Source organism: Ruditapes philippinarum, unplaced genomic scaffold (genome assembly GCF_026571515.1).
Source record: "Ruditapes philippinarum isolate M1 unplaced genomic scaffold, ASM2657151v2 ctg1308_1_1_1_1, whole genome shotgun sequence".
NCBI lineage: Eukaryota > Metazoa > Mollusca > Bivalvia > Venerida > Veneridae > Ruditapes > Ruditapes philippinarum.
In genome coordinates, this window is record NW_026858950.1 from 137,078 (window position 1) to 163,792 (window position 26,715).

The 26,715-nt window shown below is 32.8% G+C and overlaps 1 protein-coding gene across 1 annotated transcript in view; it reads left to right on the forward strand.

Moving 5' to 3' along the window:
- LOC132754761 (uncharacterized) overlaps nt 1-26,715 on the forward strand; it is a 68,479-nt gene that overhangs the window by 18,350 nt on the left and 23,414 nt on the right. Inside the window, exons 7-27 of the mRNA XM_060745451.1 lie at nt 948-1,022; nt 2,708-2,804; nt 3,191-3,207; nt 5,042-5,158; nt 6,220-6,390; nt 7,263-7,385; nt 8,502-8,705; nt 9,988-10,179; nt 13,572-13,678; nt 15,142-15,302; nt 15,695-15,834; nt 16,351-16,446; nt 17,320-17,475; nt 17,840-17,989; nt 19,228-19,428; nt 19,787-19,933; nt 21,056-21,229; nt 21,601-21,680; nt 22,281-22,392; nt 22,945-23,121; nt 26,518-26,700. Coding sequence (XP_060601434.1) covers nt 948-1,022; nt 2,708-2,804; nt 3,191-3,207; nt 5,042-5,158; nt 6,220-6,390; nt 7,263-7,385; nt 8,502-8,705; nt 9,988-10,179; nt 13,572-13,678; nt 15,142-15,302; nt 15,695-15,834; nt 16,351-16,446; nt 17,320-17,475; nt 17,840-17,989; nt 19,228-19,428; nt 19,787-19,933; nt 21,056-21,229; nt 21,601-21,680; nt 22,281-22,392; nt 22,945-23,121; nt 26,518-26,700 — 2,880 coding nt within the window. The remainder of the gene's footprint in view (nt 1-947; nt 1,023-2,707; nt 2,805-3,190; nt 3,208-5,041; nt 5,159-6,219; nt 6,391-7,262; nt 7,386-8,501; nt 8,706-9,987; nt 10,180-13,571; nt 13,679-15,141; nt 15,303-15,694; nt 15,835-16,350; nt 16,447-17,319; nt 17,476-17,839; nt 17,990-19,227; nt 19,429-19,786; nt 19,934-21,055; nt 21,230-21,600; nt 21,681-22,280; nt 22,393-22,944; nt 23,122-26,517; nt 26,701-26,715) is intronic.

Below are 26,715 nucleotides of genomic sequence, written 5' to 3' on the forward strand. Positions count from 1 at the left end.
GGGCTGAAAACTCGTTGTCAAAATCGGCCCTCTGAACATGAGTATGTGCACAAACTGAAACAATGATGCCACAATTTACATCATCAAAACAGCTAGCTGCATGTTAAACTGGAAGTATGTTATACACATTAATCTCTTGATTTTATGATGAGAACTTAAGTGTGATTTATACAAACAGTTTTATTGAAACTTAATGAAAAAAATATCAGAGAAATTAAAACTTGCTTCTTGATTCTAGTGGACTTTATATACTGTACATTTGTACAAATAAGGGGAAGCAACTCTGTAGAAGTTATAGTAGAAATCTAAAGGGACAGAATTTTCAACAAAAGAAATATCAAAGTAATTAAAAAAAATGCCCTCAGGCTGTATTAAGAAGCCCTCTGGGCTATTATTGTATTTTGCGGGCTGATTATCACCCTTCAGCTCTGTGTATTTATCTCTTGTTATGTTAAACAAAATGTTACATTTTTTGACAATTTATCCATCCCACCTTTGAATTGATGTAACAAATCTTATAGAATGTATATTAGGAGGTATCATTTGAGCCGCGTCACAACAAAACCAACGTTTAGTGTTTAATTTAAACATATTTATTTCCTGAATATTTACATGATATACATAATACAATACAATCGGAATACAAATATATAATATATTCAAAGAAAAGGATGAGAACTAAAGACTAAGTCTTATAAAATTCTTCTCCTTTATTAAACGTTATGTGTTTGTAACCAGCATGGATCCAGACCAGCCTGCGCATCTGCGCAGTCTGATCAGGATCCATGGTGTTAATGCTATCAGTTTCTCTACTTGTTATAGGGTTTGTAAGCGAACAGCATGGATCCTGATCAGACTGCATGGATGCACAGGCTGGTCTGGATCCATGCTGGTCGCAAATGCATAGTGTTGGTTTTGTCGTGACGGGGCTCAATTTTATATTGTAGAGAGATGGTGGAGGTGGAAAAAGAAAACAAGCATCTAGAAGTATGACACCTGATTCTCGCTTTATGCTAGACAAGGTAATAATCATCCCTACACTTATTTTATAATGTTGATTAATTCGCTTAAATGCTCTATCACTGCAGTTTGTTCAAATCTTGCTCCGCCTTTCAAACCAGCAACCAGGTCAATGTAGAAACAAGTCGGGGCATGACACCATGATGTGTGTCTTCATTTTAAGCTTGGAACCGGATAACTTTATTGAAATGATGCCATTTTGCTTGAATTGAAAAATGATATATTTGTTGTAAGACAACTCTGGTAGGTACTGTATAAGTGGTTAAGTTAGTGATGTGGAAATATTGGCAAATATTGTGAATTGACAACAATTGCTAAAATTTCCTCTCGCTTAAATATCAACCAACCGGTCATTAAATTCTACCCTTGCATGACACGGGTAAAATATTCAGAGTATTGAACCCTTTTATCTGTATGTCTTCCTATCATGCCAGGAACCAGGTAATGTCTTCCTATCATGCCAGGAACCAGGTAATGTCTTCCTGTCATGCCAGGAACCAGGTAATGTCTTCCTGTCATGCCAGGAACCAGGTAATGTCTTCCTGTCATGCCAGGAACCAAGTAATGTCTTCCTGTCATGCCAGGAACCAGGTAATGTCTTCCTGTCATGCCAGGAACCAAGTTATGTCTTTCTGTCATGCAAGGAACCAGGTTACATCTTCCTGTCATGCAAGGAACCAGATTATGTCTTCCTGTCATCTCAGGAACCAGGTTACGTCTTTCTGTCATGCAAGGAACCAGGTTATGTCTTCCTGTCATATCAGGTACCAGGTAATGTCTTCCTGTCATGCTAGGAACCAGGTAATATCTTCCTGTCATGCCAGGCACCAGGTAATATCTTCCTGTCATGCCGGGAACCAAGTTATGTCTTCCTGTCATGCAAAGAACCAAGTTATGTCTTCCTGTCATGCTAGGAACCAGGTGACACCACATTAATGAAGAACTCAGTATAAGTGTATCTGGGCCTACCTTCATCACAAGCCATGGACCATGTTGGACTAGAACATTATTACTGATAAGTTAAGCTGTGAGACAGACTTCTGTAGTAATGAGTTTAGTTGACAACACTCCTCGGTGTTCATACTGCCAGAATTATATCTTATCACTGATGGGGAAAACAAAAAATTTAATGTATCATTTATTTTTTATGATTCATCAGATCCAGATGTGTGTTATAATGATGATTGATCAAAAACATTTCTGGCATATAATTCTGTCTGTTGTTTTCTTTCCAAATAATCATCAGGTAAACAAGTATAGAATGCATGTTGCAATGTCACAGACAGGATCTTGTACTGGTATAAAAGACATTTCACAAGACGGTTTTTTCTTGTAGATGTTAAAACCCCCACAGTGCTAGTGGTGAAAGTATTTCCTTTGATAAAACCCCCCATTTTGATAATTTTTTCTTAAAGCTAAAATTTGAATTTTTAGGTTTTGGGTTTTTTTTTATGAAAAAAAAAGGTTTAAAAAAGCTTCAGAATGTTGGGGGTTTCTATCAGATCCCCCTTTTTTGCCTGAAATAATGCATGGAGGGGTACTTAGGTATTCCTCCACCAGTACAGCTGAAATATCATTGTATGAAATTAACAATGTTGATGTGACTTAAAAATTCAACAAAAAATAATGAAATGCATTGTTACGAGCATGCACTATTATTAATGTGTATGCATATAAATTTTTCCAGGAAGTTACAGAGAGTCAGAACCGAAAACTACAGACAGAGGTCGCCACATTACAAACTGAAAATAGACTGCTGAAAGATAAATATAACCGGGCTCAAGGTATGATTTTAAGTAACATCTTAAGTGTGCATTTACAAATCTTATAAGTGTGCATTGACAAATCTTATAAGTGTGCATTAACATAATTATATATTATAATTGTGCATTAACTTATAAGAAAACATCAATAAATCTTTTAAATGTGCAACAACAAATCTAATAAGTTTAATGCATTAACAAATCTATAATAAGTGTGCATTAAAAAATCTTATAAGTGGGCATTAACAAATCTTATAAGTGTGCATTGACAAATCTTATAAGTGTGCATCAACTAATCTTACAATTGTGCATTTATAAATGGTTACATATGTGCATCAATATTGGCTTGACCATTTATACATGCACCCTTGTAAGATTTGTTAAGTTTAAACTTACAATCAATTAAGCTTTGTATTATCCTATGGTATGAAAAAGTGTTTTTTTACGTCATCTGTGATTGTCATGATGTTATGTAAAATAAACAGGAATGTTAATTTAGGTTTGGCTTGATTTTTGAATTTTCGTGACACCCTCTCTTGCTTTAAATTTTGGGAAAGTTCATTAAATTTTTAAGGGTTTTTTAAAACAAAACAAAAAAAATTAGCTAATCAAAGTGCTTGCTAAAACAAAAAGATTGACAATGGGCCTGGTCTTTTCGGGTTTCTTATTGTTTAGTACTGGTTGGGGGTTTTCAAAGCTTATAGTTCCATTACAATAAAAACTAAAAAAAATTTTTTTTTTTTCGTTCCTTTCGTACCTAAATATTTTAAGATAGATTTTTGCTCTGTACTTATTAATTGATTAAAAGAATCGAAAAAAAAATGTTTTGGGTTTTGAGAGGTGGATTTGATAGAAAAATTATAGGATTTTCCCCTGGGGTTTTAAAACCAAATAAATGTCCAAAAAAACGGATAACCAAAGGGAGGGCAATGTAATAATCCCTTTTTTAAAAAAATTTTGAAACCTTTAAATTTAGGAAAAGGGTTTTATTTATAGCAAATTTTAAAAAAAAAGTGTAAAAAATTGCACCCCCGGTTTAAAAACTTTTTCCCAAAAAAGCATTTTGAAATAGTGATTCTCCTTTTATAGGTTTTAGGGGGCATTTAAAAACCAGTTTTATACCAACAGTCATTAAAATAATTTTTGGTTGGGGTCAGTATAAAAAAAAGGGGGGTTCCTGGCCCAAATGGGTTAAAATTGTTGACATTAACCACTTGCCCCTCATTTCTTGGTTCGAATCCTGACAGGGGGTATGGGAAAAAATTTTATGTGAGAAACTATCAAGCTAGCTTAAGAAACTCAGTAGTTCTACTTAGTGCAGTTCGTATGTGAAATAATGCATGAAGTGGCATATTAGGTCTTCCTTCACCAATAAAGCTGGAAAGGAAAGTTACTGAATAAACCTTACTGTATTGGCATGATGTGAATTCCAAACAAAAAAAGTTTTAAAAAGACAGGTCCAGGAATGTGCATAATGTATAAGAATGTGTCTGTGTGGGGTATTTGGTTAAGTTATGTGGTAATGTTTCATAGGGGAAGTATAATTAGAATGTTGGACATATTGCAGTCATTATATTAAGTAGATAATTTTGCCTATATACTGTTAAAATATTTTAGTGAAATCAATAACTTTAACAGATTATACTGTTTGCAACTGTTCAATCTAATGATAATTAAGTAATGTTTCACTACTCCATAAATTGTTAAGTTTACAAAATAAGGTAGTTTTCAGTGTTTTATTTATGTGGTATGAATTATTATACAGTTATATTTAAAAGTACATACAGATGTTTATTAGATCACACTTTATTAAAACACCAGATCATGATCATTAGAAGCATGTAAATGTATAAAACAGCATCTGCAGGAAATATTTGAACGTTTTTTTGAAAAAAAGGTATTTAAGTTGATTATGTTATGCTTCAGGGGTTTTCACTAAGGAGAAATGCCATTCTGAGTGTTCCCACATTTTTTACAGCCATTATCATCAAACATTTTGATGCATTTGTACTTTTTCATCATATTCTCGTAACACTATTAAAACTTTTAATATTACATGCAAGCATGAGGTGCATGTTGGGAATGTTACTATTTTTAGATTTTCTTTGTTAATTGCATTCTGGAAGTTTTACTATTTATAGATATTATGCAGTGCATGTTGGGAATGTTACTATTTATAGATTTTCTGTGTTAATTGCATTCTGGAAGTGTTGCTATTTATAGATTTTATACATTTATGGTATTGTTACTATTTATAGATTTCGAGTTTAGAGAAAAGGTTAGAGAGTTCACATAGAGCAACTGACATGGCCAGACACAACTCGGAGAAATCAAGAACGCTAGAAGCTCATAAATCAGAAATAACCTCGTTAAAGGTAAATCTGAATATGTATCTAAAAAATTGTCTTTGAAAAAATACATTTTTATACTGCATTCAACACAGTCTCTAAAAAAAGGAAAAAAAGGAAAATGGAGAATATTCAATTTTTTTATAATTACAAGATTTATTTTCGTCAAGTGGTATGAAAATAAATATTACATGAGTAGCGATCTTTTTTGACATTAAAATTTGAAAGACGTCCCCTTAAATTTTATATACTTAGCTGAATTCAGAAGAAAGTAGCCTAGCTAAGACACTAGTGAAAATACAGAAAATATGTTTCACTGCAGTGAAAAATAAATTTTTAAAATGAAAACACAGAAAATGAAAATACGAATTTTATTTCATCCATATTTCTCAATATTTCATATATAAGTATATAATAAACATATATTTTTTCACTTTCTCTAGCATAATGTATTGCTATTCTTTAAAGATAAAAATACTCCAAAAAACAAAACAAAACAAAAATAAAGATAAATTTCATAAATTATACAATATTCTTACATGTAACACTATTTTTACATGCAATGATATTCTTACATGTATTGGTATTATGCCTTGAATGCCTCTGTGATGGTGGTGGTGGTATTAATTGGTAGTTTTCACTCTGGATCACAGTAGTTAGCCACATTGAATTTACACAGCTCAATTATCGCATCATTCCTGGGCAGGCTGTCGAGCAGTTTACCGGTACAAGTTGCCTTCACTTTCGCAAGGAACTGAAACCTCTGTTCATATCATAGCAGAAGTATAGTGTGAATGACTGTGGAAAGGATTTCATGATCAATCACAACAAAAGTGACCTGGGCCATCCAGGATTTGAACCTGGTTTGCCCGATTCACAGTCAAAAGCTGTACCTCTTTAGCTAACTGGATGGCTCTCCTTGAATGCCTCTGCTTTTAAGCGAAGGTTTTAGTTGTTTAACATACAGTGAAACCTTTACAGAACAGCCCCTCTGTAGAACAAAAACCTGTGTACAACAACAGTATCAGTTGTTCCCAAAGGAAGACTTCACAAGTATGGTAATCTAGAGTTATATCTTGTTATTGTAGGAAGAATTAAGTAGAGTGAAGGCTTTATTAGAACAGAGTGAGAGGCATTTACGAGACGAGGAAGAGAGGCATGCAGTGGCGGGGAAAGAGATTGTCAAACTTACCGAGCTTAAGAATGCCTTACAACAGCAGGCAGATACAGGAGGAATAGCTGCAACCACTGATAAACAGGTAGGAGTGAGTGATATACAATAAGTGGTTTATAATGAGTGTTATATAATGAGTGGTTTATAATGAGTGATACACAGTGAGTGATTTACACTGTGTGGTAGGTAATGAGTGGTTTATAATGAGTGATACACAGTGAGTGATTTGCACTGTGTGGTAGGTAATGAGTGGTTTATAATGAGTGATACACAGTGTATGATGTACAGTCAGTGCTATACAATGAGTGGATCATCAATGATACACAGTGAGTGATATGTAATGAGTGATACACATTAAGTGATATACAATGAGTGGTATATAATGTGTGATACACATTAAGTGATATGTAATGACTGATTTGTAATGAATTATACACATTAAGTGATATACAATGAGTGGTATTCAATAATACACAGTGAGTGATATGTAATGAGTTATACACATTAAGTGATATACAATGAGTGGTATATAATGAGTGTTACACATTAAGTGATATGTAATGACTGATTTGTAATGAATTATACACATTAAGTGATATACAATGAGTGGTATTTCAATGATACACAGTGAGTGATATGTAATGAGTTATACACATTAAGTGATATACAATGAGTGGTATTTCAATGATACACAGTGAGTGATATGTAATGAGTTATACACATTAAGTGATATACAATGAGTGGTATTTCAATGATACACAGTGAGTGATATGTACTGAGTTATACACATTAAGTGATATACAATGAGTGGTATATAATGAGTGTTACACATTAAGTGATATGTAATGACTGATATGTAATGAGTTATACACATTGAGTTATATACAATGAGTGGTATATAATGACTGCAGATATGTTAAATAAGATTCTAACATTTTATGTTGTTATATTTACCAGTTGAAATCGTTGGAGAAGAGATTGAAAGTAACGGAGGAGAGGCTGCACCAGGAACGAGCCGACAGAGCTAACAACCTGTCTGCTGTCGAGGATAAACTGTTAACAGAAAATGCTAAACTACAGGTATTCCTTGCTTATTTCCCCTTAAGCTGCCAGTGATTATTCACCATATATAACAGAGACCTCCAATTGAAATTTTCTTAAAATCATACAGTTTTCCCAAAAATCTGAACTTACACCAGCTTTTTTACTTCCCAAATTACAAATTTGGAGTGATAATTTTTCCCAAAATCATGAGCTAAGGCCTCTTTCCCAGTCTAGTGAGAAAACTCAATTCCTGCTGATTTTCCTAAATAGACTTGTCCGGTTTCCATTTATGGAACTGTCACTTTTCAATTGTGGGGATATCAAGATGAAAATTAGAAGAGTCGGGTGAAGATGCACTGATGTGAATGAGACATACAGCATAATATAAAGCTTCCAGAATAACCTTCAGTCTTCAAACATGAGTGTAGGACGGACAAAAGCCCTCCCGTCAAAAAGTGAAAAGGCGAACAAAAGCCCTCTCTTGAAAATGACAGGACAGACAAAACATTAACAAAAACATTCCCTTCAAACATAGACAAAGCTTGAAAGTTTTTAAGGCCTATTATTCCCAGAAAACTTGTTATTTTTATTTTTTGAAAGCTCTTCATTTTTATTGCCTTTTAAAAAGTTATGCACATAGACTAATTACATGAACAATCTTTTGCCTCTGTTGCTTTTGGCAATTAGTAGAGATATAATGAATAACAATTTTGTATGGAAGTCAAAATACTACTTTTGTTTACATTTTGCTACATAAATGTCAAATATTTTCTCATTCAGCTCTACTTTTTTCAGGTACTGAACAACACACATGCTCTAAAATCATCATTTAAATGTTATGAAAACTCATGTGTGCCCTTTCTAAAGAAAATATACAGCCACACAAACACGAACATTCAGTAATTATTTATTGCATAAGTTTTGGCTATATGCCTTCATCAGTGCAAAACAAATAAAATTCTAAAGAAGGAAAGAATTATTCATTTCTGAGGAATAATGTGCCTTTAAGATTATTTTATTGTTTCTTTCTTTTTTTCTGAAGGACTGATACATCATACAGTCATTTTAAAGAAGTTGTTGCTATACAGACGGCCACTTTTTTTTTATTTAACTGTATTTTATTTTAATGAATTTTATTTTTCTTAATTGCAGGCAACGGAAAAGGAGCTGGGGCGACAACTTCACCGAGAGAAGGAGAAAAATCGTAACTTTGAACAACGTGTGAAACAGTTACGAGAGGAAAACGAGAAGTTACGATTAGCCATGCCATTTGATGATACATCACTGTTGTCTAATAAAGGAAATTATGACATTCCATACAGCAGCCATAGCAATCAGAGAGCGGAAACTATGAAGGTAATTTAACATGTCGTTCACGTAACAGATTAATGTTGTTTTATTCTAACATTAAAATTTCACTCGCACTAGATTGAATTTTTTTGTTTTTGTTTCTTCTTTAACCTTAAAATGATCATATGTAGTATATATATGTTATATATATATAGAGTATTGTAATTGATGAAAATCAATGGATTTTTAATATTTTTAACATATATATTGTGTATTTATTGTATTGTTTTCAATGTCTTATTATAACAATGTTTTATACCTAAAATTTAGTACAAATATACTCTAACAGTGAGAGAATAGATTTTACACTTTATCATGCATGTGTGGGCTGGCACTTGGTTTCGTATATAAGTGTCATATCTGTCTGTGGTAGAGATCAAAATTTTAAAAATGAACAAAAAACAAAAAAGGTGGTGTTTATATTGTATTCACAAGCATGTTCACATAAAGTTACTTCCATCAAGTAAACTTGTATAAATTTGCCAAGTTTTATCACTTTCCACGAGGTCATTCAAAGTACAGTTAATGTGGTTACAGACATTGAGTCTGTTGCTTTTTACTGTTGCATGTTTGAGTCTTGTGAGGGAGGTTGAATTTTTTTTTCATGTGTACAAGCTATCTAGGTAGTTTATGGAAGGTCAATGGGTGTACTGTGATGCCTGTTTGTGTCTGAAACAATACAGAGTGTGACCTTTACCATTTATACCAGAATGATCATAGTACAAATCATCACCTTAGTGCAATAATGCAATAACTGCTTCTAAATTTAATACATTGTAGCAGTTATTCAGTTATTACACTAAGGTGACGAAATGGGGTTTTGAATCTAGAAAACTGGGTCTAAAATATAAGAACAATGTTGACATCTTGCATTGCACTCGTGAGGCTTGTATTAGGAGATATACAGTCCAACCTGTGTTTAAGACCACCTTCAAATAAAGACCATCCTGTATATAAAGGCCATTTTTTTTTTTGACAATCTTCTTTTGATTAGATAGAGCAACCATATGACCTAAACTGTGTCAGTGTGATATAAAACCCAATAAAAAAAGAGAAAAAGATAGATAGAGCAATGTAACCTCTAAATAAAGACCACTTGCCTATAAAGGGCTATGTTCTGTATCTCCTTTAGGTGCATTACTTTGTTCACAGGTTTGACTGTATAGAAAAAGTGTATATACATCTTTATAGTGACTGAAAGTGATTTAACATACCAAATTTCTACAAGTTGATGATGGATTTATTTTCTTATAAGTATAAATGTTGTAAGCTCTGTATCACTTTACAGCACATTTCTGATGATATGAATTATATACTGTCACAAATTGAGAAACAAGATGGCCTCCAGTCTGGTGACGATGCAGAAATCATACGAACACTCTGGAACAAACGAGAGCTTGCATACAGACAGCTCCGTGAATATGATCTACAATTTCAGGAATTACACATAACTGACAACAATATTGCAGATGGGCTAAAGGTGACATGTTTTATTATAGCCAAACCTGACAAAAAATACACTTCAGAACATAGGGGCTATCATGGCCGAGAATTTAAGATTGTTTACTTTGTTTCATGCCAGTCACAGTTGAGTGTCTTAATCATAATCAGGCAACTTTAGGATTTCTCCATTGAGAAGTTTATCTTTAAAACTATATAAACTCAGTTGTTTTAACATGTGCCCACCAGGATAAACTTTTCCACAGGGATAACTCAATGAACTGGTTGCTGGTGGCTGTATGAAGGGAACCAACCCGCACCGGATCCTTTGTTCACCCTGAAAAACAATTTGAAAGCTGCAATATTACATCAACAGAATAACAGTGCTAATATAACTTAAAACCTAACCAAAACAAAAATAAACATCCGTAAAAAATGAATTCATAGCTCATAATATTTGTTGTCATTTAGCCACATAATACAAATTTATTTAAATAAAGTCTTAATAGGTTTTTACAGAGCCTAGTTTGAACGACAATTTGTATTGCAAAAAAAAAGACAAATTCCTGACTTTCATATGCACCTATATTGGATATATTGTGTCAGGACCTATTGTAGAACAGAACAGAATAGAACAACACTTAATTAACTCTAGTCACATATAAGCAACATAAACTATAAAATTCAGTTGCTGCAATTAACAAAATTCATGCAGTTTCATGAATGCAGTTTACTAACTCTAGTGTATCAGCTGCCATTCCCTTTCTAAAATACAAAATATAATGATGTTTTAACAGGTGCATTAGTGCAATTTTAATGGTTAACTTACACAATTAATTATCTATCGTCTTATTTAATTTGCCATAAGTGTCGGCATAATTAAACCTTTGCTTCCAATTAATCCATTAATATCTTAATATCAAGAGATGAAATGCTTAGAAAACCTAGCTACACTTTATTTATTAATCCAGAACTTAAAAAAAGTGATCTTCTTTTCTGGAGTTTTAAAGCCTTTCTGGATTAAAAGAATTGTTTGGGCCACCCCAAACCGCACACACCCTCATTTTCATTCCCCCCCCCCCCCCAGTTGTGGATTTTAAAATTCTGCCATAGACATTAACCCATGGCGTACTGGCAGTGACTGAATTTTTCCATGTGACCTGTGCAGACAACACATCATGCTTTGCACTGTTTGCTATTCACTGACTCTAAACAAAGCAAACTGCATAATGCACAGGTCTGCCTTCTCCAGTAAACTATCACACTGAAATTCTTTTGAAGATTTTTTTTATTACATTTTAAGTCCTACATGTAAATATTGTGAATAAATTTAGATTGAAAATATAAAGATTAATTGTTTTGAAAATGTGGCTGCTATTGATTCAGATTCCAATAATATTTCAGTAAAATCTTGTTTAACTAATTATTTTATGGAATATGTTTTATTTTATTAGTTTGTAAACAACTTTAGGTGCCAATGATTAGAAGTATTACAGTTTAACTTATCTTTTCATTAAAAGAAGTTATCATGTGGTTTGGCACGAAGGGTTTTATGGAAATTTTGTGGTAAACCAGAATACTTTCTATATATTATTATACAATCTACTTTATGTGTGAAATCAGATTAGACTGCTTAATATAAAACAGGATTTTATAGATTTTAGACAGATTTATTTTGCTATAGGGAATCTTTATAAATTAAAGATAATGAAAAGTGAGAATTAAAACCAAGAATGAATTTTTTTAAATCTTGTTTTTCATCCTTTTTTTTGTGATCAAAAGAATTTTTTGGTGTAATTAAGTGATGAATGGTATTTAGTTGGCATGATATAAGAGTACATGATGTTATGATAAGATTTGGTTTAGTACAGAATACCTGTTGATTAGGTACATTTATATACATGTATATCTATACACACCTGTATAATACCTGAGGATTGAGTTTAGGTTTTCTTGTAAGGATTACCAGTTACATCTGTTTAATGGTAATGAGGCTCTGGACTCGTGGACAGTCTCAAACCAAAAAAAAAAAAAAAAAAAAAAAAAAAAAGAATTATTTGCTTTCCCTCCCGCTACCTACCCACAAAAATCACAGCTACCCAAAAGAATTTATTGTCAAACATCAAACAAAAGATTTTTTTTTTACAAAACACTTTGTATTGAAAACAGGAAAATTTGTATGTACTACATAATTATAATAATAGACTGAACAAGTTTCATCATTGTCTCAATCTACAAGCAGGAAATGTTATTTAATTCATGATACTTAAAACTGCATTCCTACATTACTATAGCTTGTTGAGGTAATAAACCTAATTACTTATTTTAACTTGAAGAATATCTTTTAAATCATTACTTATTATTAGCTACTTATTATACACAATTGAAAATTTTCAGATAAGTGTTTTTTCATGGTAAAATGTTTGTTAAGCATATTTTGTTTCCAAGGTTATTGTACTGACTCAACTTTTTTCTGCAAAGTCAGCAAATTTTACTCTGCACTTGGTGTTTCCATTTTATGTAAATGCTAACTTACATAGAAGTAATTAAACTTTTTTCTATAAATCCTGTTTTTATATAAAAAAAACTTGAACTTACTATGTATTATATATATATATTTTTCTTTTTTTTTGGCATTTAAATTTTAAGGACTTCCCCTTAAAATTTGTGTATTGGCTGAATTTAGAAGAAAGTAGTCTGGCAAGACACCAGTGAAAATATGGAAGATATGATTCACTGCAGTGAAAAATAAATTTTTACCATGAAAATACAGAAATTGAAAATATGCATTTTATTTCATCAATATTTCTCAATATTTAATTTATAAGTATATAATTTACTGTATAAATTGTTATGGATAACTGAATTAGAGTGTCAGGTTTAATACTATACATGTAGAGTTGGCTATTCAGTAAGGAGACATCAAATTACTTGCATCACACTGCTCTGGGTTTGAGTTCTGTCCAAGACCTTGGCTTCTTCCTTGTGAAGAAGCTATCCAGCTACCTTATGGAAGGCAGTTATTTCTACTGAAGTGGTCGTTTGTTTCTGAAATAATGCGCAAGACGGCACTCAAGGTCTTCCTCTTCCAATAAAGCCAAGAAGTGACCATATGACCTTTACAGTGTTATTATGACTATAAACACAATAAAACAAATAAATCAGGAGAGTATTGGGGTTACCCCTTTACTTCTTAGTGATTTGATTTCTTTCATTTGGTAAAGCTTGCTTCCTGTTATCATGTTGCTGCCATAGGCAAGGATTTTATGGTTGCTAGCATGTAAAATAATCATGTAAAATAACTAAGTTAAGAAGTTGACTGCCACATTTAAGTGCAAAGTTTTCACTTCTCTGTTAGATGCAATCCACATTTTCACAAAAGTTTCTAATAAAAAAAGATATGTACTGTAATAGTACCGTTATGTTTTACAGAATTTAAGAGATACATATGGACAGGCAGAATCAAAGTTACGAGACATGGAGGAATGTGTTGAGGATGCCAAGGCCCAAGTGTCAACATTAGATGCTACCTACCAACAGTATGTCCAGTTTTTATGAAAAAAATATATTTAAAATATACACATCTAATTATTTACACAGTAATACAGAAATGAAATTGGACCAAGAGCTGTGACAGTGTATGGTAGTCCTCTCTTTATGTGATTGTTCATGGTAGCGGTCTCCTTATGTTATATTGTTTTTGTTTTTTATGCTCCCCGAAAAATTTCGGGGGAGCATATAGTCGGCGCCTTGTCCGTCTGTCCGTCCGTCCGTCTGTCCGTCCGTTGTCTTGTCCGGAGCATAACTTGAAAACCCATGGAGATAATTTGTTGAAACTTCATACACTGGTTAGAGGGCATTGAGGGGGAGTGCAGTGTCAAAGAACCATAACTCTATTTTGCCCGGTTTTTGAATTATCTCCCCTTATAGAAAAATCTTGTCCGGGGCATAACTCTAAAACTATAAGAGATATCAACATGAAACTTTGTAGGTGAATAGATCTCAATGGGTAGATGTGCAGTGCATAAGAACAATAACTCTTTTTGTCCTAATTTTTGGAGTTATTGCCCTTTGTTAATTTTAACACTTTGAACTTTGTCCGGAACATAACTCTAAAACTATAAGAGATATCAAGATGAAACATTGTAGGTAGATAGATCTCATTGAGTAGAGGTGCAGTGCAAAAGAACCATAAACTCTGTTAAGCCTCATTTTTGAATTATCTCCCCTTATAGAAAAATCTTGTCCGGGGCATAACTCTAAAACTATAAGAGATATCAACATGAAACTTTGTAGGTGAATAGATCTCAATGGGTAGATGTGCAGTGCATAAGAACAATAACTCTTTTTGTCCTAATTTTTGGAGTTATTGCCCTTTGTTAATTTTTAACACTTTGAACTTTGTCCTGGAACATAACTCTAAAACTATAAGAGATATCAAGATGAAATATTGTAGGTAGATAGATCTCATTGAGTAGAGGTGCAGTGCAAAAGAACCATAACTCTGTTAAGCCTCATTTTTTAATAATCTCCCCTTTAGAAAAATCTTGTCCAGGACATAGCTGTAAAACTATAAGAGATATCAACATGAAACTTTGTAGGTAGATATATCTCAATGGGTAGATGTGCAGTGCACAAGAATCATAACTCTGCCTTGCCTAATTCTGGAGTTATTGCCCTTTGTTTATTTTTACTTTTTGAAGTTGTCCGGGACATAACTCGGAAATCATAAGAGATATCATCAAGAAACTTTGTAGGTTGATAGATCACATTAATTAAAAGTGCAGTGCAAAGAACAGTAACTCTGCCTTGCCTAATTTTGGACTTTAAACTTTTTCCAGGGACATAACTCTAAAACTTCATGAGGTGTACTTTCCTGTGTCCAAAACCTATTCGGGGAGCATCACCCGGCTCAAACCGGGCTCTTGTTTCATTAAGTTCGGTAAAATTCATCAATGCAATGTTTGAATAATAATAAATATCTCATATTCCATGTATTCAGGCAGCTGTCAGTGTTAGTTAATGAGCGACACACGGCATTTGCTCGATTAAAAACTGCTGAGGATCTATTGGAGGCAATAAGGGCGGAGAATGAAGTGTTACATCATAGTTTGGCTATTGGTCAGACAGGTACGGGACATAGACAACCTGGAGATCATTCTGGTAGGTGCTCGCATATCTAAAGATCTTAACTCATTTTATCACATACCTGTGCTGATTTTGAAACTCCATAAAAATGGTATTGCACGGATGTGCATATATTCTTATGTGACTTCATTTGCGTTTTATACAAACATAGTGTAAAGATGGCTGAATGTTAGCATCGAAATAAAAAAAAAAAAAAAAAAATGTCAAGTTGATGTCTGAATTTCTTTAAATCATCCTGGTAAATAAACATTTACAGAGAGCAGTAGGAAACTTATTAAATTGAGAAAACTCAGTTAATGTCAGTTAATTTTTATGTAATATTTTTCATATTATTTTCTTATTCTGGCATTTTTGTCTTTTCTTAAAATATGTGTTCACTCATGAGAAGTTTGTTTCTTTTTTTCCAGGTAAAAGTCCCGATGCCCTACAGGCGGAGATGACCCAGCTTGAGAGTAAAGTATCGCAACTTACGCGAGCCAATCAGATGATGGAGGCGGAGCTTAAAACCATACGTGTTCAACTAGATGCCAGAGATAAAGCATTAAAGGTAACGTTTGTCATGGGTTCGAGCCCTACTTGGGTCACGACCATGTTTCTTCATATGACACCAGTACTAGTTGGTTCCAGGAAGCCGACTCGAAAGTGATTAATATATGTTGCAAGAACTTAATTCACAATCAAGCTTAAATATATATGTTTAAACCAAAGGTAACCATACTTATTTCAATGTCACCATATTGTCATAAAAATGTGTTTGGTGTTACTTAACCCTGAACCTTCTTAATTTTGTGCAATGGATTTGCCCTGAGCTTTGAATTTGAAACAGTCCATTTAGAAAATTTGGGGATTTCAATATTGAAATAAAGAAATTGAGCTACTAATGTATGGAGCTTGGTAAGACTGCCTGAATGTACAGTTTGGCCGGCTCTAAACTGGTAGCAAGGGTTATCACTTTTGACTTGAGCAGGTCCTGGGTTAAAACCCAACAAAATAAATGTTAGCTGACTTTTGTTATTTATTGCCTATATTAAGAGACATAGTCATAAGCATTCTGTTATTACAGGATGTACAAACAGAGCTAGATTTGGCCTACAACAGACTTAAAGGAGATGACAGTGAAGACAGAAAACAGGAAAAAATAGATAAACTTTCTGCTCAGGTATTCAATATTAACACTTATTATTACAGGAAATTGATTGACCTTTTTAGTTTAAATGTTATTTTTATTTTATTTCAACAAGTATGCAGCATATTTGAACCATTTTGAAATCTGCCTCGTAGTATTTGTATCATGTGAATACTGTGTTAGTGGCCCAAGTAGGATTTGAACACAAATTACCTTGATAGGAAGGCAAGACACCTGTATTACTAAAGCACCTCTCTCATTGATTCTTGCAATGGCAAAGAAGGCAAGTTTTTACTGCTCAAGCCAGTGCTAGGGGGCATGAGGGATGTTGCACTTTTTCATTATCCCTCATGTACAGGTTAAATCAAACTGAGTCTGCAATTTTCATATAATTTTGCTGATTTTAATACTTCTGAAGCATCACATTTTTCCAGATATTTATCAGGTTAACATACAGATAAGCTAACATAAATGTATGGGGGCTTAACCAGACACAGAATTGTCTGCTGCTTAATTTAAGTACAGAGATTCATAAATCCTGGCCTCATGGTTATAAAACTTTTTTTTTCGAGGTCTGTCACAAATATTTTGATATTCATTGGTCATCCCGGAACATTCTGTGACAGTTTCTGACCAATCAAATACTTGACATCTGAGTTTGAGCATAGAGAGTTTACAGTAGACATATGCAATATCTATACAGTTTCATACTTAAAGTAAGTTTTTAGTGGTTATAGCTGACAATTTTGGCTTGTTAAATTACATATCTTGTCAATGAAGGGAGTGGCTATCACATGTTTATGATTTGGAGGAAAAAAAATAAATTGAGCTTGTCACTTTTTATCAGAATACAAGAATTACAGAAAATGTTGTATGTTGTCCATTTAACCTTGACCTTGATTACAGGTGAGCAGTCTTCAGGTAGAATTAAAACTGATAACAGATAAATATACAAGTATGATGTCGGAGAATACAAAACTGGAGTCAGAGATAAATAGCTTGAAAAGGCAGACGGGTTCACAAAAAACCAGGCACTTGAAATCGGAACAGACTGATAACAAGGTATTGCTTTAGTAATATGCCAAAAATTTTAGACCTTTTCCTATTCATGCTTAACTCAGTAGGTAGAGCATCAGATTTTGTAATCAAGGGGCCGCTGGTGTGATCTTTGGGCGAGGTTGGTAATAACTGGTTTGTTATCAAGGAAAGCCTCTTAGGTAGCTGGACCAACAAGAATATGACCAAAATTGTGTAAAAAGAAATCATATAATCAATCAAAATATTTTTTTCATGAGGAACAATTATCTTGTTTTGAAGAACATTAAAAGTTTTCTTTCTTTTCTACTACTTCAAGATGTTTTTTTTAAACAAATGAGTTAATGTTTAGCAGTTTGTTGCGATTTAATGTATAATTATTGTGTACCAGGCTATACAGCAGTTAAAAGAGGGTATAGAAGAAAGGGACAGTAAGTTAACCAGTCTAACTAAACAACTTGACGATCTTGAAAACCAACTACAGAAAACCAGACAAGATCTATATATAGAACAGATGCATACAGAGGAACTTGAGTCAGAGGTATATTTTATAGATAGACTGTAACATTTTGAACATTTATTCCTTAAAGCAGTGTGCCTCCACATGCAGGTGTATTTTTGTGACTATTTTGCAAATGTATTTTGAAGTAAAATATTTTGAAGTGAATAAAGAAAGTAATTTACACATTTCAAATGGCATTTACAATCAACTTAAATTACCAAAAAGGGTAAAATATAAAAAAAAAAGCCCTTACTAAATTTTTAAAACTTTTTGGTTTTTTTGTTTTTTTTTAATTAAATCCTTTTTTTTGGGGCCGACCAGAAAATATAAATTGATTTTATTTTTGGTATTTTTTTTGTTTAAAGAGAACTTTCAAGCAAGTGGGGAAAGGGGTTTTTTTGAATCCTCGTCAAATGAGAAAAGAAATGGGCCCTACCAATTTAAAGGACCCTGGATTTCCCTGGCCCTTGAAAAAACAGCCAGGTTTCGTTAACATTCGTTACTATTAATTTTTTGACAATTTCATTATTTTCTTTTTTTCTTATCATTTATTTTAACCCCAAACTGAATTTCAAAAGTTGAAGATGATTTTTTAATTTTGGTTTTCCGTTCATATTAACATTTTTTTCTTTTGTCCGGGGCCCCTGAGATAATGAAAAATAAAAAACTTGTTAAATAGAAAAATATTTGGGTAAAAAAGTGCGGGGGAAAGTCTTGTTTCCCGGGTTTGGGGTATTCACTTTTACCTTTGGGGTTTAAAGAAAACAAGACTATCTTTTCTGTTCCAAAACCCTTGTTCAGGGGGCATCACCCCGTTCAACCGTTTTTTGTTTTATCTGATATTAAGAATAATTTATTTTTTCTAATTTAAACTAAAGGGACACCACTGAGTTTTTTTTGACATGACAGGACTGGAAATAATTTTTCAAAATTAATGTTCCATTTGATGAAGGTCTAGACCAATAACTTGTGTGCAAAATTTCATCCACTCACTTTGTTTTTCCAGAATATAATTTTACTTGTGAAAAGTAATCCAAAATTGAAAGGCTTTGGAATGTTTTTAATTCAAATCGGATTGAAATAGCACAAAAATATGATTTTCAATTTATTTGGTGTTTATTTCTTAAATACCTTTTGAATATCTTCTTGTTTTAAGTACCCCAGTTGATCTATGTAGGAAATTTAAATTTTATGCTTTTTAGGCTTTACAATAAGACTACCTTATGTTTGCAGTAACTAAATGTTGTAAATTAGCTTTGTCTTTCCATATTCTATAGATAATATCTTTGGACGTCAATCTGAGTGGAGCACGGGACCGTTGTGTAGAGTTAGAAGAAGAGGTCAGGCGACTACGTAAAGTTAACTCGGGAGATAGCGAGGATCAAGAGGCGTATACTGAAGATGAACAAAGCTCCGCCCACCAACTTAAGATTAAAGAGTTGGAGAAAGAAAGATCTCTTCTTAAACAGGAATTAGAGGTTAACTTTTTTTCACCACTTCGATTTTAAGATTTAAGAATATTGAATCAAAGAGTATTAAATAAAAGTAAACATTACAATTGTCCTACATGTTATAATGAAATAATATTCAAAATGAAAAGCATAAAATTATAAGTAGAGTATAGTTTACTAACATGCGGTTATTTTACAGCAAGCGTTATAAAAATCTGGTGAAATACACATCAAATGAAAGCACCTGTTTTGTTTATTTGCTTGTGTAGATTACATTTACAGCAAGAGTTTAAGAACAGTATTTAATAGACACTTAGATTTAAATTACAAAGTTTATTTGCAGTACAAAGTATGTTTGGTAACTTGTTAACATTTTATTTTCCAGCAAGCCTACAGTGCTATTCAAGCATCAGAAGAACAGTACCGTACACTACAAACTGAGAGCGCCCAGTTAGAACAAGAACTTGTGAAGGAGAAGACTGTGATATTACAAATTACTGCTGAGAAAGGGGAGATAGAGCAACATTTAGAGGTATGCTTGTCTCAAATAGAACAGTGAACTCTGTCAAAATTGAAGCTGTTTCCTTCAGTGTGGCTGTAATTTGACAGTTCATGCTGATTTATTAAACCAAACCAGGCACATCCATGCTGCCTGAACATGATCCGAACAGTCTTGTTGATATCTCAGTTTTGATAAATCCTGAAAATTGATAAGTTTTGATAAATCCTTGTAAGTAAATATAACTGTTCCAATATTTAAAGGAGAGCATATCCATTCCATTAAGTAAGTGAGGAAAATGGAAATAACCTTGTATAGATAATTCTATTTAAGGGAACTTTAATTCAATTTTTAGTATCCTAATGATTCAGGGGTCTTTATCTTAGCATGAAAATATGGTTTTGAACTCTGATAGGGGTGAAAGGCTATGTTTTCATTATATGACGGGCCCTTTTAAATATGTTCTTTGAAAGGATAGAATAAAAAAGCACAAATTGATAAATAATTTTTTATTTTTAAGTGAGGGAATTGTTTCATTTTTTTGATTTTTAAAAATATACATGTTCAAAAGTAAAATTTCCCTTCATTGTAAAACCCTTTTGGGCAATTTTTTCCCCTTAAATTTTTTCCCTTTAATTTTTTCCAAACGAATATTTTTTTTTATTTTCCCAAAAACCCCCGTGCCGGGTTTTGCAAAATCTGCAAAAAAAAGGGATTTCCCCGGCCCTGCATTGTATTTTGATATGAAGTCATTTGCAATATATAAACATAGTGTATGCATGCGGCGCTAAATGTTAGAGTTACACTATAGGCACATCAGTAAAAAAATGATTTTTTTTCACTATCAGCAGTCTTTATTTTGGGTATGTGATAAATAGAATATTAAATTTGTGTAGGCTCACTATGGAATTAATTGAACTCATTGAATAAAATAATATGTTCTTTTTCACTTGCAACAGTCTTTATTTTGGGTATGTGATAAATAGAATATTATATTTGTGTAGGCTCACTATGGAATTTCATGAACTCATTGAATAAAACAATATTATGCTTGCCAGAGGTTTGCATAATATATTATCATTCAACTCTTTCATTAAAATCAGTACTGAACTTACACCGATTCATTATACTCTGTTTCATATTTTGTTTAAACAGGAGTTGGCAGAGGAGCATGAATCATTGATACAAGAGAAAACCCAGGCCGAGGAAGATTTGATCAAGCTGGAAACCAAACTACAGGAAATACTTCAGAAATATGAAACCCAGGCCAGGAAACAGCACAATAACTTTGAGCAGGAGTATCCAGGGCTGCCTCCAGAGGCGAGAAAGGTAGTTATTGTATATGTTTTTGTATTATCAGTGGTTATCTTGAATGTATGATTGTTCTTAATGTTAGGTAACTTGACCCTGTCCTACAATATGCCCTTAAGTAGATGAGAAGGTTGGGTGGGCAGTTTTTTAAAAATTATTATTGATTCAGTATGGGTCAGAAATAATGCAGGGACATATACAGTACTTCCTCTTCATCCACTAGAAAAGCAGCAGTCTGGGTATATAAGATTAATAGCGACTTTGTTTAAGCTTAGATAGGGAAACTCTTTATTAAAACATGTTACAATACAATTTACTCATGACTAGATAGCATGTTAAACATTTTTCAGATAACTGTTTATACAACTTTTGTTTTATGCTAATTGCAGCTTGTGACAGAGATGGAAACTTTAACATTGATACTTGATGGTAAAGAGAGAGAAATGGGCATGCTAAATGATAAAATCAAGTAAGTAGCAAATAACCAGAGGTCAAAAGGTCAACATATCAGAAATTACCAAACTCTTCTTACCCCAAATTCGAATTTGCCCAGCCCAGACTAAAACTTATAAACTTTTCGAACTTCATTAATGTTTATGCTATAACTTATGTGTAAAAAAATTTAACATAAATTTTTTATCATTTGTCATACTGAAATTTGACCTTGAACTTATTTAACCTTGACCTTATAGGTCAAAGGTCAAATTTAACCATCATAACTTTTTTATTTAGTAAATTCGGGCTTTCGAGGCATCTGTTGCCGAGTGGTTAAGGCCGTTCACTTCACGCCACTTGCCCCTCACCGATTCTTCAAAAGTCTTTTGATTCCTCAGTGTTTAAGGCCAAATTATGTAGCTTATGGAACTTTGGTGGTTCTACTAAGGTGCCCAATCGTGTTTGAAATAATGCAAAGAGGGTCTTTCTCCAACAGTAAAGCTGAAAAGTCATGTATACATATGTACAAGCATTTTAAACGTGCAATCTTGTTCTAGAAATATGATTTTTTTTAATGGTTTTACTTTTTATATCTTTCCATCATTTAAATTATTATCTTATTATTTATATTTAGCCGTCAGGTTATAGAGATAGATTTTTTACATCGTAAAGTGGAGCTAGTACACAATGACAGTATAGCAAATAGAGAAGACATAGCTAGAATGATCTCAGAACTCACTCTCAAGGTAAAATAATTGTACAACTTTTTCCTGTATAATAGTGAATTTAATTTATATTAATTCCATAAATAGTATGGCATGATTGTGCATTTATTTTGATGTGAATTAATATGAGTTATACAGATGTTATGTTAGTGTTACAGTATAAGCGCATTAAGGAAAAATGATTCTTTTTTACTGTTAACTTTGCTTTTTTTCTATGATTATGAGATAAGAAACTATGAATGCTACAATCTACCAAGCTAAATACACACAAATTGTTGATAATCTAATGATATTTGATTTCTTTCTTCATCATTGTTATTTCTCCTTAATAATGAGCCTTGGACATTAAATCTAATAGTCATTTGTTTGTCACCAGTCAGCTGGGATTAGCGGTCGGTCAATGGCATAAAAATTGATAATAACTGGTTAGTTATCTAGGAAAGATCGTTAGGTGAAGCGACTGTCAAGATATGACTCAAATACACATGTAAAAGTTTGGTATTAAAAAAACCAGAAAAACAAACAAACATTCATGGTTATTAAATGTTTATCAACAAAATTTTATTTGAACAGATGAAAGAAGCAGTATCAACAAGGGAGGTAAATCAGTTTCTGGTAGGGGAGAGAACTAAGTTACAAAACGAGAAATCTCACCTAGAGAAAGAGCTTGAGATTGAGAGAAAAAACAACGATGAGAGAAAGGTTGAGATTCAAGATGTCATTAGAAAAAGTAAGCCAAATTACTCCCCAGTATATACAGTTAATTTTCAAAATTTACAAATTTACCCCCAATTTCAAGTCAATACAATATGTATTACTCCAAAAATAGACCCCTCATCCCTTTGGGCCCATGAATCTTGTTATGGACATTGGATTCTTTCATTCATCTGGTGGTTCAGCTTTAGGTGCATGCTTGAAAAATAAATTAATGAAGGGGGCATTTGGGGCCTAGTTTTTACCAGTAAAGCTGGAAAATTGCTGTAGGACCTTTACTGTGTTAGTGTCACAATTAAGATGGAAAAAAAAAAGAAGAAAAAAATGATAGTAAAAGGATTGTATTTAGAATAATCTTTTCAACTGGTTTAAAATTATATTTAATTTAACAATTTCATATTGAACTTTAAACTTGACCTTACTCAATGAATAAGATATTTTAATGAAAACTTATCAAGTGTCTTAGAGCACAATGATGGGATTTTTGCGACTTGGTTTTTTTGTGTGTGCAGAATTAAAACTTTCTGTCTTTTGTTAAATTTTTCAAAATATTTTGGGAGAAAATGGTATTGTTAATAAAATCATAACTTCTTTCTTCATAGATTGAGGAGAACAGAGAAACTAACTCAAAAATCAACGAAAAAAGATTCAAGGAACAAAGACAACGCAATATTTAACTCTTAGAATCTGATTTACGAAATACAAAACATAACTTGACAGGGATGGAATCTGAAGTAACTCTGTTAAGAAAATAAAATGGATAAATTAAATGAAGACTTGAAAAATTTAACGGGGTATTAATGGGTCTCTAGAGAAAAGACTTGAAAATAGAAAAGAATTCTGTAAGTAGTTGTTTCATTAAATTAAAACTTGAATTTTGTTTGATTGGTTTTACTATTATTTGGACTTGTTATTTTAGGTGGTAAAGTGTAGTTTTTCCAAAAATTAGCTTGGGATTTAAAAATATCTATTTCAATTTTCAATTACTTAACAATCTCTATGGTAGTTTCTCCACTGCCGGATCAGATCAACTTGATTTGGTCCCGATCAACAATTAAAATTCCGCGGATAAGCCTGACAAAAGCTGGGGATTAAATTGCACATTCAACGACTCCTTACACGACCTCAAGTCGACCCTAACGATGTTTTACGACTTCCGACGACAACCCCAACCAAACATTTCCAAGACTTTTTCTCAATCACCCCAGAAACCTTATAACCACTAATCATACAAAAGATCTCAATAACCTCTGTTATCGTTTGCCAGATTCCACTGACCAGATCGTAATGATCCGTAATCGAGTCGTAATAGTGGTGTTACAGGACGGGTAAGAATGTTATCTGAAACAAAACTAAAATCGTTACACGATTTATTCCTTCAATCAACTAGATCTTCTAACTCGATCACTTACACGATCGCTTCTCGACCACTTATCTACTTGATCGCTAGCTGAAATTTTTTACATGTCCAAAAGAAATCCGGGTAGGAAAGCCTGAGCCATTGCCGACAGAGGTAGGACCGCTCCGACCCAACCCATCACGGCATGCAACAGTTTAGCCTAGACCGCGGTACCGCGATTGCTTGATTCGAGTTGATTGAACGGCGGTGAGAAACACAGCATAAGAAAAGAGGAAAAGATTTAAAAGTAAATGTTTTCAATTGTTAAAACGTTATTGCTATCACCAAGTTAAATTTAACATATATGATGTGTTAACTTTGTTCTGTTTACCGTTTTCTGTTATACAATGTTACAGTTTCTGTTTAGTTTTTGATGTTATTTACAGCTAGCAGAGGAGAAAAGTTTCAGTCTCTAAATGGATGGAAGATTAATAAAAATATTGTCACATAACTTTGAAGTTTTACAGCACGATCATACAGTACTATGTGATAAATACCAGTCTGAGCTAGAAGTTGTCGACAAGCTAAAAGTTGGTATTCTTTTATAAGTTATTTTACCAGTTTTCTTAAACTATTCTTTTTCTGAATGATTATGTTGCGCATCCTATGCGGAGTAGTTATGGTCATTGACTTCTGATTCATTGTCCCCTCACCCACTATGTGTTTGAATCCTGACCATTGACTTTGTATTCTTAAATGGGAGGAAAACTATCCATTCTAACCTGTTCTACTTAGGTGCCCGTTCATGCCTGAAAACTATGCCAGGAAGCGCACCTCAAGTCTACTGGTAAAGCTTAAAATTCAGTATTTGACGTTTTAAAAATGTTGGTGCCACATAATAACATAATGATTACTAGTATTTGTTATCTGTGACCAAGAGGTTCAAGGTCATTGACTTCAAACAACTTGCTCCCTATCACTGTAGGCTCAAATCCTGCCAGGATATTTGATTCTTTCAGTTGAGGAAGCTGTCCTGTTTGCCTACGTTATGGTTTCTTCTCAGGGCTTGTTTGTGTCTGAAATAAAGCAAAGAGGGGGGGGGGGGGCATGTGATGGCATCCTCCACCAGTTATGCTGGATAGTTGCCATATGACCTTTACAGTTTTGTTGGGATGTAAAACCTAGCTAAACAACTTTTAGATTATTAAGAAGAGTAATTTTGGTCATATATTTTATTAGATTAAGTTGCTGTAAAAAAGAGACAAAATTCAACCACCATAATGACATAAATTTTTTTATTTATAGTTGAATAGTATTAAACATTTTTATGAAAACATTTTGATTTTTTAAATCATGAAAAATAGTTACTACAAGTATGAAACTATACATGCAGTGATGGTTCAATAGGACATTAGTTAAAAGTTTAGTTACATCATCAACAAAAACACTTGATGTCGTTCATTTAAAATTACAACATTCCATGGTATAGTTGAATGTATAAACTTATTGAGAATTAAAAAGTTTTCAGAAATAGTTAAGAATTGAATCAGCATGCCTTCTATAAAAATTCAAAAAATTGGTTTGGTTAGTAACAATTTTGAAATAAGTACAAATGAAATAATTTGACCTAGTCTATAGCACTGATAATCAATATAAATATTCCTTTCGTTAATTTATATTCCTTTAAGGTTATATTGCCTTTATAATACTGCACGTTTGTAACATCATTTTTCATTGGATAATCGTGACGTTTATATAGTTTTTTTATATACACGGCTACTGTCGATTCATGAAGAAAACTTACTTTTTTTCTCTAAAAAAATGATGCTTGCTTCGTTATAAAGATTGTTTACAGGTATGGCTGTATATAAACGGCTGTTATATTTACAAATAGCCATTTATATAGGGCCTGTCAACGATCTTTATAACTAATAATATAAATGTTTATTTGCAATTTAGCCCTTGTCTAGTGGCTTAGGTTATTTTTACAAAAAAAAAACAAAAAAAAACAAAAAAAAACCAAAAAACATTGATATAGGGGTTGCTTATATATAAAACCTGAAAATATTAATACTGAATGATATAACTTGTAGAGGGATCTGGAAGAAAGAGAGGGGGAGTTATCTAACATAAAAGATGAACTTAGTAACACAAAGGTCGAGTTAGATAGTAATAAAGGTCAACTACTCATTACCAAGGATACAGTACAGAAACTTACACAAGATAAAGGAACCATTTATCAAGGTAAACTGAAAATATCCACATGTTTAAGTTGTGTAAGGCTATAAATT